The sequence below is a fragment of the Schistocerca nitens genome, chromosome 1, assembly GCF_023898315.1.
Source record: "Schistocerca nitens isolate TAMUIC-IGC-003100 chromosome 1, iqSchNite1.1, whole genome shotgun sequence".
Taxonomy (NCBI): domain Eukaryota; kingdom Metazoa; phylum Arthropoda; class Insecta; order Orthoptera; family Acrididae; genus Schistocerca; species Schistocerca nitens.
Genome location: NC_064614.1, coordinates 1,092,378,066 through 1,092,392,390, shown reverse-complemented (window position 1 = coordinate 1,092,392,390; position 14,325 = coordinate 1,092,378,066). Strand labels below are relative to the sequence as shown.

At 40.8% G+C, this 14,325-nt stretch overlaps 1 protein-coding gene across 1 annotated transcript in view; it reads left to right on the top strand.

Annotated features, from left to right (window-relative positions):
• The window catches only part of LOC126198634 (Fanconi anemia group I protein-like), a 250,425-nt gene extending 239,853 nt beyond the window's left edge, over positions 1 to 10,572 (top strand). Inside the window, exon 25 of the mRNA XM_049935099.1 lies at positions 10,307 to 10,572. Within this exon, the coding sequence (XP_049791056.1) occupies positions 10,307 to 10,420 (114 nt within the window). The 3' untranslated portion in view covers positions 10,421 to 10,572. The remainder of the gene's footprint in view (positions 1 to 10,306) is intronic.
• Positions 10,573 to 14,325: the final 3,753 nt, after the last annotated feature.

The following is a 14,325-nucleotide window of genomic DNA, read 5'->3' as shown; positions in this document are numbered from 1 at the left end:
AGACCAAGAGATGAATACACTAAGTGGATTCAAAAGAATGTAGGGTGCAGAAGCAGCTTCCACAGGGTAGAGTAGCATGGAGAGTTACGCCAAACCAGTCTCTGGACTGAAGACCACAACAACATATATTACATCTCTCTCCTGAGAGTGCAAACGTAGTGCTGGATTGCAACAGTGATGTATTCCAGTCCTAACATGTAATCCTCATGACTCCTATATAAATGTATAGAATAGAGTATGCTTAATTGGATACGACAGTGTATGAGTCTGAGAGCTGCATAACTCTTATGATAAGTCTTTGCTGTGCTGACATGGAAATGAAATGACTGTTGGGGAAGAGCAGATTGCAGGTAGATTCCACTTCAAAACACTGTTGACTGGCTGTGGGGAAAACTAGCATATTGTATGTGTGTCTCACTCAGTCTTCTAACTGAACACCACATCTAGGTGAGAATAACATAATGAATGAAAGTCAGTTACTGTTGAGCATTGCTGGCAGCAACAGTTCTCATGGTGCTGTATGACATGTTGATGCTGTACAAGTGATACTGTGCCAGATGTTGCGGAGGGTGTCTGACGTGGCTGTATCGTTACTCACGTGGTGCGACAGGTGGATGGTTGGTGGCAGAAGCTTATTGAAGTCTTGTCCATCTCGTATCGAATCCTAAGGTGGGAGTGATATGGGCTATCTGTGTTCGTCCTCATTCTAGTTAACTTGAGTGTCGACATTCAAGTGTGTAGAGGTGGTCCTGTCAGCCACAGATAGGAAGTATTGAAATCCTTTCAACTCCAGCAGAGCATGGACAATGTCAAGTTGGACATGCCAGAACCAGGTCTTTGGGATGGGGAAGCATCTGAGGTGAGGCTGTGTGTGACAGTCTATCTTGCTTCGCTGGCGTATGAGGCAGCTTTGTGCCCAGTGATGACAGTCTCATTTGACGTTAGCCCGTAGGAGTCTGTCCATCACAAGGCACACACTTTCTGCCAGGGTGACTCGGGTTATGTAACCTTTTGAATATTTCATGGCAAATCCTAAGCGGCACCAGTGGTTGTGATCTGTTTTGCAAAACTTTGCAGAGCTGTGTTGCTTGAGACTGGGGAGAGACCAACGTTTGATGGTAAGGTTTATGTCATGGTTGTTCATTTGTTCAGCTGGCATGTGCTCATTATCATATTGGAGAGAAATTGTATGGCTTCTTGAAAGATAATCTGCAATGATATTGTCTACTGCATGAATATGACATGTTGGTGGTGTACTGTGCAATACTGTCTGATTTGGCATGGACTGCCTTCCTGGGATGGTTTCTTGATGGCATCCACCAAAGGTTTTGTTTTCTGTTCTTAGTCACTTGGTGCCCCTCAATATCTTCACAAAAGTGTTTGACTGCCAAATATACCGTGAAGAGATCTTGGTTGAAAGCTGACCACTTAGATTGCGAGGAAGGTAGTCTCTTCTTGAAGAACTGAAGTGTTTAAGGGCACACTGTCAACCACCTGCTGAAACACAGGCCCACACCACGGTGTCACTCACATTGGTTGTACGGGTGAGTTGTGGCAAAGTAATGTTTATGCTAAACAGTTCTTTGCCCTATTAGAATGCTTCTGTCATCTGTGTGGGCCATGTGACTTTCTTTTTCCAGTGTTTATCTTTGCCAGCTGCAACATTCATGAGAGGAATGTGCAATGCAACTGCATGAGGAAGATGTTGCCAATAGAAGTTAAGGGATACAGGAGTTTCATGCGTTCCACTGTCACTTTGACGTGTGGCATATTGAGTGTATGGCCTAAGAGTGTCATTTCCGTTTGTCAAGGTTGTGACATTGTTTCATTAATGACAACACCACCTTCTTGTAATGCAGCTAGAACTTCTTATAGGTGATGCAAATGTTCATCATAGGTGCTTGAGAAGCTAATTTTGCCATCAAGATAGGTGTAGCAGTATGGAAATTGAAGGTGTAGTCTGACAGTAAAACATTAACATGTTTGTGTTTCAGTTTTGAGGCTGTATGGCATGAAGAAATACTTATTCACTCGGAATGGTGTGATGGTCGCCAATTTCGGGATGTCGTCAGGGTGCATTAGTATTTGTAAATAACCCCTCTTACAGCCAATAACACTGAATACCAGTGCACCAGCAAGCATGTGCGTCAAGTCTTGGATGTTAGGTATAGGGTAACAGTCATGCACAGTTCTGGAGTTGAGTACCCTATAATCTCCATAAAGTCTGACCGAACTGTCTTTCTTAGGTACGGGCTTAATATGGAAGCCGACGAGCTGTCTGAGGGTCAGATGGTGCCCACGTCCAAAAATTCCTGTATCGTGTTTCTAGCAGTCTGTCAGTCTTCAGGGCACAAACAGCAAGGTTTGTGGGGAACGGGAGGATCATTGTTGGTCTTGATTTGGTGCCCAGTTCCATCTCGCACTGGACGTGTGTGAGCCTTAGTGCAGTAGGTGGGCAGGTTGGTTTGACTGTTTACAGATACTGCGCAATATGGTGTACTGACCTTGTGATTGTTGCTGGTTGCTGTCGGAATGTACTGCGGCGAGGTGACTGTTGTGCTCAGAATGTGGCTGGGTGGAGAGGGCATGGTTAAAGGGAGTGCACCAGCCTGCTGTTGAGAGCATAGGACTCATAAGTTTTCTTGCACCAATGTGAGCACTGTCTCTGTCTCCCTAATGTGATACTAGGGACCTGTGTCTTCAATGTGTAGCATATGTGATTCTGTGTTGCAGTCGACATATCGGTGGTGGGTAGCAAGAATATCGTCTGTCAACTCGGGTGCACTTGCATTGTGTCTGAAGAGGAGCCGTTAGTGGTGAGGCATTTGGGTGAATGGGGCTCAGTAGTCTTGGTCATAGCGAAAAGTCCTTTGATGGGATTCCTGGCTGTGTGGCAGTTCAGTGCCAATCGTACTACATTGGGGGAGAGCTGGAAGAACTGTAGAAATCCCATGCCGACTTCTGTTACATAGAAAGCCAAGGTGCACTTAAGATTCATTGACAGGTGAATGGTGTATGGAATAGTGTTTTAAACTGGTATCTCCAAGTTGTTAACAAAGTGAAGCAAGATTGCTGATGTCAGTTCGAAGGTTAATGTGCTGCTGTGTGGTAAGGAGTGGATGCAAGAGCCCATATCCACTAAAAAGTGCTGACAAGTAGTGAGGTCAGAAATGAAAAGGCATCCTCGTTTGGTCATCGCAAGAGCAACATGAGTTTGTGGTATGTGCGGACGAGGTAGGTGACTTTGACAGTTGGAGTGGGCTGAAGTGCCTATTTCAATACGCTGACGTCATTTGGGAACTCGCAAGCAGTGAGACACTTGGGAGCAGTACGTTGAAATTGACTGTGGAACCAACAGGTCAATGGCTTTGGACCACCTGTGACATGACGTGCATCATTGCTCTGTGGAGCAGACTAGGTAGTTACGTCGTTGCATGCCATCGGTTGCTAAGGAAGCGTGACGTCGCCCTTGTGTTGTGTTGAGTTGACTCGGCTAGAAACAGGCAGCATGCGGGCCGTCATTACAGTGTTGCACAGGGTGTCTGTTAAATATTCGCCAGTGGTGTATCGAGGAAACATGGTCTGGCAATGTGAGTTATTTTTCTAGAGGTTTGGACCCATGTGCAATTGGTACCAGTTGCAACTTGGTAAGTAACTTGATGACCAAAAGGGTCCATAAGGTCATACCTGGTATAAAAGTGCGGTCAGCAGTTTTGCAGAGGTGATGCCAAAGTTGTGAGGGCTTGTTGTGAATATGCTGTTCGTTCATAGATTCTTGCTGTTGTTCTGGAGTTCAAGAAAGTCACTGCATGAGAGAAGTCTTTGCTGTGCTGTATGTGCTTGCATGTGGTAGTGGCAGGATAAGGTAGCAGTTTACTTCCGTCTGTCCCACCAGATGGCAGAGCAGGTTAACGTATTTTGAATCATCATGTAAAACTGCTAGTGCTTTCAAAATGCTGTCCACTGTTGTGTACCAAAAAAGCCAAATGGGCAGGATTAACCTCGGAGGTGAGACTGAAGAGATAGTTGTAGCATTGTTCATTGTACTAAGCAAAACAGCCGCCAGTTGTTCACAGCACACAACTGATTCTGGCAACACAGTAAGCTGTTGCTCACATCCAATTCATGGCATAGAAGACACAAAAGTGATGTTACGATTATGTTGCAAATTTAAAAGCACTGTCTGTGGTAGCATTGTACTCAGTCCAAGAGCAGATTTGTTGTGGCCATCATTGTTGAGGATTAATTAGGCTGGTGTTGTCCGTAGGTATGATGCGTGAATTGGTGATGGACTTGGTTTTTGCTGCTGTATTTGCACAATGATGACACTGCACAGCCTGCATTACAAACCTGTTGACACCGTAATCCAGATGCGGCATGATGGGTGATGCATTATGTAATGGCCACATTGTCGTGATGTAATATGACTGACTGAACGGACGTGGAGTTGCAAATTTATTGCGCGTTTCGTGACAGACACGGGGCCACCAGTGTGAGAAGAGTTAACCAGTGTGATAGGGACTGCTTCCAGTCATACAAGGCATAATTATCGTAACATATGTTTCATTCGCAAGAGCAGCTCTACATGTGTTCATATCGAAAATTGATGCAAAATGCACTGTTCTCCCTCTCACTCTGTCCAAAATTCGTCCACTTCCCACTGGCCAGATATGTTGGAGTCTTGCGTAGAAGCTGATATATCGACAAGTTTCTGTCTGCAAGTTCCATCTACAACCTCATGGTAGCAGGCACCTGAAGTAGCGGTGAGCAGGACAGAGAGCATCACCAAGTTTGTTCCCTAATTGGTTGTTGCTGTGGTAGCTGTACTGTAAACAGCTGGCTGTAAACAGTGTTCTGTTCCAGGTGAGCTGGTACACAAATCTTAAGTTGTGCCGTACATATTAATTACATAGTAAATAGTAGGTCTGGTTCTGTACAGAGTCTCTCGGACAGTACTTACTGCTCTTGGAATGTGTGTCACTCATTCCTCCTCCACTCAATGTTGTGCAAGTAGTTCATAGATCAATTATATTTACGTAACAAAATACCACTGTGGAATTTCCAATACTTTAAAGGCAGTTGAGATTTCCTCACTCTCCACTCCTCTCCCTCTGCTCTTTCGCCGTAACGGAACCCATCTTTTGCTTATTTGCCAGTGATCTAATTTCGCCATAACAGCAAGGATTGTTTCTACACTGAACCATTCATTCTGCATTTCTGCCCATGTAGACACTGCTCAGTATGGTCGATGACTTAATTCTTAAAAGTGTGTGTATATTTTGTACCAGAGAATCACTTTTGGGATTGAGTAGTGAACTAAAGAGGTGCTCCGAAAGACTAGCAGCTGCATGAAGATATTTATTTGGACATTACAGTGCTGTGTTGAACATGATAAATTAGGATAATGCAACGGAGCAGTTCCTGTCGTCTGATCACCATGAAGCAGAGGTATGCCTTGGTGATACAAGGGGAGCAACTCAGAAATAATACACAATCATGATGATACACAGCCTGGTCAGGGAAAAAAAGCAGTAGTGGTAATCAGTCACATCTTTCATCATAAAGAGGGAAGCTCAGATGAAATTTAAGAGAAAGGGTAACAAAATCACAACCACCTTTCTGCTGAAGGCTCACTAAAATCACTGCACACAGGGCGGGGCGGGGGGGGGGGGGGGGGGACGACGACACAGTTACTGTTATTTTCCAGTTATTTCAAACACATAATTGATCCCAGGTTGCTTCCTCGATAGTTACCAAAGATAATTGGCTGCTTTCAATAAATTATCGGTATGGGCAGCAAATTTGCAGAATGTTTCATAAAGAGACTCCCATTAAGTGACTTCCTCAGCCTTAAGGATGTATAAAGAAAAATATGTAGCTAAAATATTATTCAGTTTTGTGAGTGGGTCTTGAGATGATTCCTTTTCATTTTTGTATTGTTTCCTATGTGACTTTTGTTTTCTGCTGTTCAGTTCTGAATTATGTAGTGATGTCCTGATGATGTTTTTCCAATACAAAAGCAGTATTGGAGGAGCTAACAGGAGAGGCAACTTTAAATTCTTTTCAAATAATCAGCTCCATTTTTCTTACTATTTGAGTTATTTAAATTATAGTTTTAATTTTGACAGTGCTTCAAATGAAGTACAATATTGCCAGTTTTAAGACTGTGTGTGATTCCTGGATGTCACATCTCACTATAAATGGGGTGATTCTGTGATTGTGATGATAAGACAAACTTTCAGGGATAAGGGAGGGAAGGTCAATTTTATAAAAAAAGTCTTGTACTGCAGGCTCTTTGTTTCCCATATTTTGGGAGGATGTAGTATGTATCAAAACAAGAAAAAAATGTCTAGTGAAAATGGGCTATAAAGTGAATTCTTAAGAGCTGTGATCACTTGAGCAGTAGAAGATGTGTGTTTCACAGTACCTCTTAAGGTGTGCATTATAGCATGTTTACTAGACTTTTATGATACACGTACCCATCTCCATCATCCCTGAGAGCTTTTAATGTCATTACGGATCCTGTATACCTGAAAATATAGACTGCAATAAAAGCAAAAGATAGATTGTTGCCATAGAAATGACACATTAGGTTGCGGACAGGCACAACAAAAAGACACTTACACTTAAGCTTTCAGCCAAAATCTTTATCAGAAAAGGAAATGCACACACACACATTCATTTACACAAGCAAGCTCACCTTACACACACACACACACACACACACACACACACACACACACACACACACACACACAACCACTTATAGTTCCACAGTGAATCCATGTTTTACTGAGCCTATTTTAACTTGAGTATTTCAAATGACTGGAATGTAATCCTGCATTCAGACATGATAGAAATAATTGTATAAAATTTCCAGGAATACACCAAAACAGCCAGTGATATTGTATAGACCTGATATTGCAGCACCCTGTGAGCCTGCTGTTGTCAAGATAAACAACAACTAATATTGTTCAGCGGTAAGTTTAAATCTGTGATGGGTATATCACCACCAAAACACCACATTGACTAGAGGTCAGCACAGTGTAACTAAAATGAAGTAGTATATCATCAGTGCTGTATCACAGCAACAGTCATTAAAAAAGAGATTGTCCAGTGTATCGTAATAGAGCAAGTGCTGGAACCCATACTGAATAAGGTAAGACCATCCAGCTCTATTTGGAAAGTTGTGTGGTAGCCATATCTCAATTGTTTCAGATATTTGTCATAAAAGTAAAATCACTGGCTGGGCAGTGCAGGGATAGTGCTGACTAATGACTGGTGGTTACCATAGTATGCTATATGCAAGTGAACTACATGACCAAAAAGCCACATCATGTCTGAAATTTTAAAAATAGTGTGTCATTTTTTACTTTCATGTGACAAAGCTGAAGCCTGAAAAAAATTTTAACGGCTGCCAATATGAATAACTTATGAGTAGATATCTTCAGTGGTCTGAAGCAACTTAAGTCAGTCAATAAAGGCAAGTCTTCACTCCAGATTGTATATGAATCATGCTTCTTTCCAAGAATGCTGATAAAATAGCTTAATGCAATCGTATACAACTGCACTCTTGAATAAAGATACATATCTAAACATTGGAAAGTTGCATAGGTCACACCAATACACAAGAAAGAAAATAGAAGCAATCCATTGATTTGTAGACCCACATCACTGTCACTGATTACAATAGAGTTTTGGAAAATATACTGTTCATGAACATTATGAATTATCTTGAAGAAAACAATCTATTGACACATAGCCAACACAGTTTTAGGAAATATTATTCTTGTGAAACACAACTGGCTCTTCATTCTTGCAGAGTGATGAATGCTGTCTGCAGTTGATTCAATATTTCTTGATTTCCAGAAGATTTTTGACACTGTTCGTGACAAATGTCTTCTAATCAAATTGTATGTCTGTGGACTATCAACCCACTTGTGTGACTGGATCTGTTATTTCCTGTCAGAAAGGTCACAGTTCTTAGTAGTTAATGGGAATCCATCAAGTGAAACAGAAGTTGTTTCTGGGATTCCTCAAGGAAATGTTATATACCCAATAATATTCTTAATCTTTACAAATGTCTTAGAAGACAATCTGAGCAGTCTTCTTAGATTGTTTGCAGATGATGCTGTTGCTTACCATCTAGTAAACTCACCAGAAGATCAATATGAAATCAAAAATGATTTATACATGAAATCTGAATTGTGCAACAAGTGGCAGTTGACTCCAAACAGTATAAAATGTGAGGTCCTCCATTACATTTTGGTTACATGATACACTGTACAAATTTAAAGGCTATTGATTGAAATAAATACCTAGGGATTTAAATCACAAATGTTGTGGGAAAGGCAAACCAAAGATTGCATTTTATTGACAGAACTCGTAGAAAACAGAAAAAAATCTAGTAAGACATCGGCTACATTGATTTGGCCGCCCTCCTCTGGAAAATCACCAGATTGACACTGAAAAATTTCAAAGAAGGGCAGCTCGTTTTGTGTTACCATGAAATAAGGGATAGAGCGTAATGGGTATGAAAAGCCAGTTGGGGCGCAATCATTAAAAAAAGGGTGTTTCTCATTGTGGTGAAATCTTTTCAAAAAATTTTAGTCATCAACTTTCTCTTCCAAATGCAAAAATATGAGTGTTATTCAGAAAGTAAGGTCCAATTTCTTTCAAAATGTAAACTGTAACAGATTTTTTTAAAAAACTGTAGAAAAATAAACATGTAAAGAATAAAATAAAAAAACATAGTTTCCATATTGTTTAAATGTTTGTCATAACATTCTACAAGCTCTTGTATCCCTATGTCATAGACATCTGCCGCCTTTGATGTTAACCACTCTTTAACTGCTGCTTTCACCTCGTCATCTGTTGGGAAGCACTTGCTGCTGAGAAACTCCTTTAGGTAGTAGAACAAATGAAAATCGCTCAGTGCCAACTCTGGTCTGTGTGGTGTGTGGACATTCTGTTCCCACCCAAAAAATCAGATCAGATTTTGGGTGTGAATGGCAGAATGGGTGACTGACGTTTTGACGCCTGAGGTCATGTGAGAATCCCACACACATCTCATTACATGTGACACTGTTCTCTAAAAATTGATAACCTTCCTTATGATAACAGTCCTAAAAATCAAGAGTATAAGCCATTCTTTCCATTTCATATTTATCAGTAAGCAGCCTAGAAACCTAATGTGTGCACAATTTGGGAAGCTGCAACTTTTCAGAGATAATTCTGTCCAGAGTTGTTCTACCCATATTCGGAAATTCCAAAGCTAAAGTTGAAATTGTGAATCATAGGTCTTCACAAATCTTTTTGTTCACAGCTTTGATCAAATCTTCAAAGATCACTGATAGTTGGCCTCATCGTGGAGCATTCGAGACATTTTTCCATCTGTCCTTGAAAGCACACTTCCACTTGGCACTTTGTTGTTGCTGATCACATTGGGGCTGTACATGTCACTTATCTATTTATGAACTTGTGCTGCTGCTGCCAAGTTCCTTGCTACCAAAAACTGAAACCTTGACCTTATTTCATAGTCGGTGGGCTGATCCATTGCTTTAAGCATTTTGAACACACACTGTAAACAGCACACTCAACAATACCAATTCAAATGGTGTCAATTGACAGGCAAAGCATGCCAGTGTTGTTTTGCATGGGTGTTCAGTATTCGCACAACATTCAGTTAGCTGCTGCCGTTTGGACCTTACTGTCCGTAATCCTCACATTTTGTTGATTCTCACCTACATGGGGAGAATTAACCATCCTGATAAAATAAATCAGAGCTCCCAAGGATACATAAGGTTATTTTTCCCATGTGCTATTAGAGAGTGAAATAGTCAAAGAATAGTCTAAAATTGCTTCTCTGAACCCTCTGCGAAGCACTTAAGTGTGCATTTCAGAGCAGTCACACAAAATTAGGTGTAACTTATTTATTTTGGGTGTGCAGAGTTAAATTCTTGCTGTAAGTGTTCCACATCCCAAGGAGTAAATAAATATAGGATTCAAGATAAAGCTCATAATTTGAAATTTTACAATGGAGGCTGTTTGTATGCTATTCACTTAATTGCACAGTGCTAGGTTAATATCATCCAACCAAATCATGTATTGCATTCATGATTAACAAACAGGTGAGTATTCATTATTAAGAAAGAAGTTAGCAAATTCTACTGCAGTAAAAACAAATTTGTTGCTATGGGTTTGCTAAATAACACATTTAAATGTTCAGTTTCAGTGCATAGGTAATGAGTCATTAGTTATTTTTATTAATTTTTTTCCATTATGACCTTATTCATTATATTTTCAGAATGACACAAGCGTAACAACAGCTGATGACAGTAGAAGAGATGAAGATGATGGCATTCCAGTGTCTGCTGCTGAGGAAAGACACCCCCCAACAAAAAAACAACGCACTAAATAATACAATGGGGTTTTCTGTGCTACTACATCTCCATTAATTTTCCTATATTGTATTTTTTTATCAAGTTAGATAAGTTGTTCTTCACTGCACTGTATTGTAGATAAATTTGTACAAACAGTTCGACTCTTTAATAAATGTACAGTATCCCAGTACTGCTTGCAAGTGGTGAAAGAATGAATTACATTTCGTCAGGCCGGCCGCTGTGGCCGAGCGATTCTAGGCGCTTCAGTCCAGAACTGTGCTGTTGCTGCGGTCGCAGGTTCGAATCCTGCCTCGGACACGGATGTGTGTGATCTTAGGTTAGTTAGGTTTAAGTAGTTCTAAGTCTAGGGGACTGATGACCTCAGATGTTAAGTCCCATAGTGCTTAGATCCATTTGAATATTTCATCAGCCAACATTTGAACATTCCTACTGACAGCAAGAACAAAAGGGTAGCATAATTATTTATTAATTAGCAATAAAATTTCTGTCTAATTCCCTGAAGACTTAAAGAAAAGGAACATGGAAAAAAAGTGTGCTGGTGTACCCTCTAACATTGCAACATTAGTGATGTTCCAATACCTTCTTCTGATTCTACAACTAGAGACAAAAACTTTGAAGTTGCAAGAATACCATAGAGCCTGACAGTACCATTACCTGTACCTAAACAATGTTATGGATATATATCATCAATTGATAACATGAAACTAATTAGAGCAAAGTGAAAAGTGAAGTTATATGTGTTTCAGATTTTAAATTAAACTTCTGGTTTCCTTAATCAGTGGTCACATGAAGCATTTCTCAGGTTGGAGGAGCAGTGTTTAAACACATTGACTGCCACAAGCCTGCTGCCAGCCACAGCAGAGCCTCACATCTGACATTGTGTGCTTGGCAGTGAAACATCCATTACTATGCGTGCAGCAGCCATTGTATTAAATCCCTGTCTGACTATCCAGATTTAGGTTATCAGGGGTTTTCCTGCACTGCTTAAGGTAGGCACTGATGGATAGGCTACCTTCCTGGTGGTCCCATTGCAATCGTTCTGTGCATGTGCCAGGCTGTGGCGACCTCTGCCTGTGATATCCTAACCAGTGTAGTTCGATTTTGTATGCTACAGCCCAGCTGCCCGACTTCCCACCAGTCAGCTTTTTGGCAACCAGTGCTGATCTGTGTCTGTGCACAGCTGGGTGCCTGCTATTGGGCATGCAAGCTGGAACAGTCTGGTTTAACGTGTTTGCCAGGATGATGGCTTTGAAAAGGACATGGCCAAGGGAGCTGGAAAAGCCTAGTTTAAGGCATTTGTGAGGATGGTTACTTTGCAAAGGAGATGGCCCGTATCCTTCCTCAAGTTCACCTTATCTGTGTATTGATGTCTCTAATGACGTCATTGTTTATGGTAAGATAAATCCCTAAGCTTTCTTCCTAAAACCTTGAAAAAGACCTGTACCTTAATCTCAGGAGAAAGGAATGTAAAACCCACATGAAGGAAAATGCTCCTAGCTATCATAATACATACAATGAGTAATGAGTAAAGACAGCAGTCTTGGCAATGCAATTGCTGGAGTTTGACTCTAAGCATAGTACAGCCACCTTGAATCAGGTTTTTTGTTTGAATGTGTACCTAAAAATTTTTGAGATTAGTTCTCTTTAGAAGAACAAAACAATGGAAATTCTTGGATGGAATAACAACAATATAAAAAGGATAGATTTTTACTCTTCCATTTCCATAATATTGTCCTCAAGTACATCACCCCTCTATAGACCCTCTATATACTCCTTCCACCTTTCTGCTTTCCCTTTTTTGCTTAAAACTGGTTCTCCATCTGAGCTCTTGATATTCATACAAGTGGTTCTCTTTTCTCTATCTTACCCCTTCTCTATCTTACCCCCTAGTGATATATGCCTCTACATCCTCCTTGAAAGGAGGATATAAGATGAACATCAACAAAAGCAAAACAAGGATAATGGAATGTAATCTAATTAAGTCGGGTGATGCTGAGGGAATTAGATTAGGAAATGAGACACTTAAAGTAGTAAAGGAGTTTTGCTATTTGGGGAGCAAAATAACTGATGCTGGTCGAAGTAGAGAGGATATAAAATGTAGACTGGCAATGGCAAGGAAATCGTTTCTGAAGAAGAGAAGTTTGTTAACATCGAGTATAGATTTAAGTGTCAGGAAGTCATTTCTGAAAGTATTTGTATGGAGTGTAGCCATGTATGGAAGTGAAACATGGACGATAAATAGTTTGGACAATAAGAGAATAGAAGCTTTCGAAATTTGGTGCTACAGAAGAATGCTGAAGATTAGATGGGTAGATCACATAACTAATGAGGAAGTATTGAATAGGATTGCGGAGAAGAGAAGTTTGTGGCACAACTTGACCAGAAGAAGGGATCGGTTGGTAGGACATGTTCTGAGGCATCAAGGGATCACCAATTTTTTGTAATAGATATGACCAACTGTCAGAGTCTAGTGGAGAGGAATCTCTAGTAGCTGTAGATGTAGGAAGTATGCAGCAGACCTCAGCAGTTACGGTGGCTAGGACAGTTGCAAAGTCTAAGAGAAAGAAGAAGGTTCTGCTGTTAGGTAGTTCTCATGGTAGAGGTGTAGGCCAGCAGTTGCAGGAAGTTTTGGGGAGTGAGTACCAGGTCACCAGCATTGTGAAGCCTAATGCAGGATTGGCTCAGGTGACTTTTAACATAGGGGGGTTATGTAGGGATTTTACTAAAGAGGATCAGGTAGTGATTGTGGGTGGGGCTGGTAGTAGTATTGATAGGGATGGGGAGTATGACATAGATGGTGACCTGGAAAAGATAGCCACTCAGACTGGCAACACGAATGTGCATTTCATGGAACTGTTTCAGCGTCACGATCGGCCTCGTCTTAATACAGCCGTCAGGCGTAATAACATGAGACTTGGGGGTGCGCTGATGACAGAAGGCATGAGTCACATTTCAGTGGTGTCGGTGGACTCTATCAGCAGGACGGGTTTCACTAGACATGGCCTGCACCTCAACAGGTATGGGAAGGGGAGGTTGGCAAAGCTTATAGGTGACAGCATAGGTGGGGGTGGTGGGATCACCCATGGGAAAATTCCGGTAGTTGTGGGTGTTAGAGCTGTACCTTTTTTAGATTGAAGTCAGCTGATAGGTATTCCTGCTTAAGGGAAGTCTCTCTAACAAAGAAACCACTTTCTACAAAGCTTGGGTATCCGATTAATGAGGGAATTAGTATATTTCATCAAAATATACAAGGTATTAGAGATAAAGTTAGTGAACTGCTTATAGATGTTGACTCTGAAATTATTGGTATATCTGAACACTTCTTAAATAAGGAGATAATTCAGAGGCTTCCTTTACCAGGATACAGGTTGGCTGGCAGCTTTTCTAGGAGCTCTTTGCGGTGTGGGGGAGTAGCCATGTATGTGAAAAACGGTATCCCATTTGAGTCAATTGATGTTTCAAAGTACTGCACTGAAAAGGTGTTTGAATGTTGTGCAGGTGTGGTTAAATTTAGTGGAGCTAAACTTCTTACTGTTGTTATTTATAGATCCCCAGACTCCGATTTCACAACATTTTTGCTAAAGATAGAGGAGGTTCTTGGTTCACTTTATAGGAAATACAAAAAGTTAGTTATATGTGGTGACTTCAATATTAATTGTATAAGTGATTGTGCAAGGAAAAGGATGCTGGTAGACCTCCTTAATTCATATAATCTTATGCAAACCGTATTCTTTCCAACGAGAGTGCAAGGGAACAGTAGAACAACCATAGACAATATTTTTGTTCATTCGTCATTATTAGAAGGGCATTCTGTTAGCAAAAAGGTGACTGGCCTTTCAGATCATGATGCACAAATTTTAAGTCTAAAAGATTTTTGTGCTGCAACACATGTTAAATATAGTTACCAACTTTTTAGGAAAGC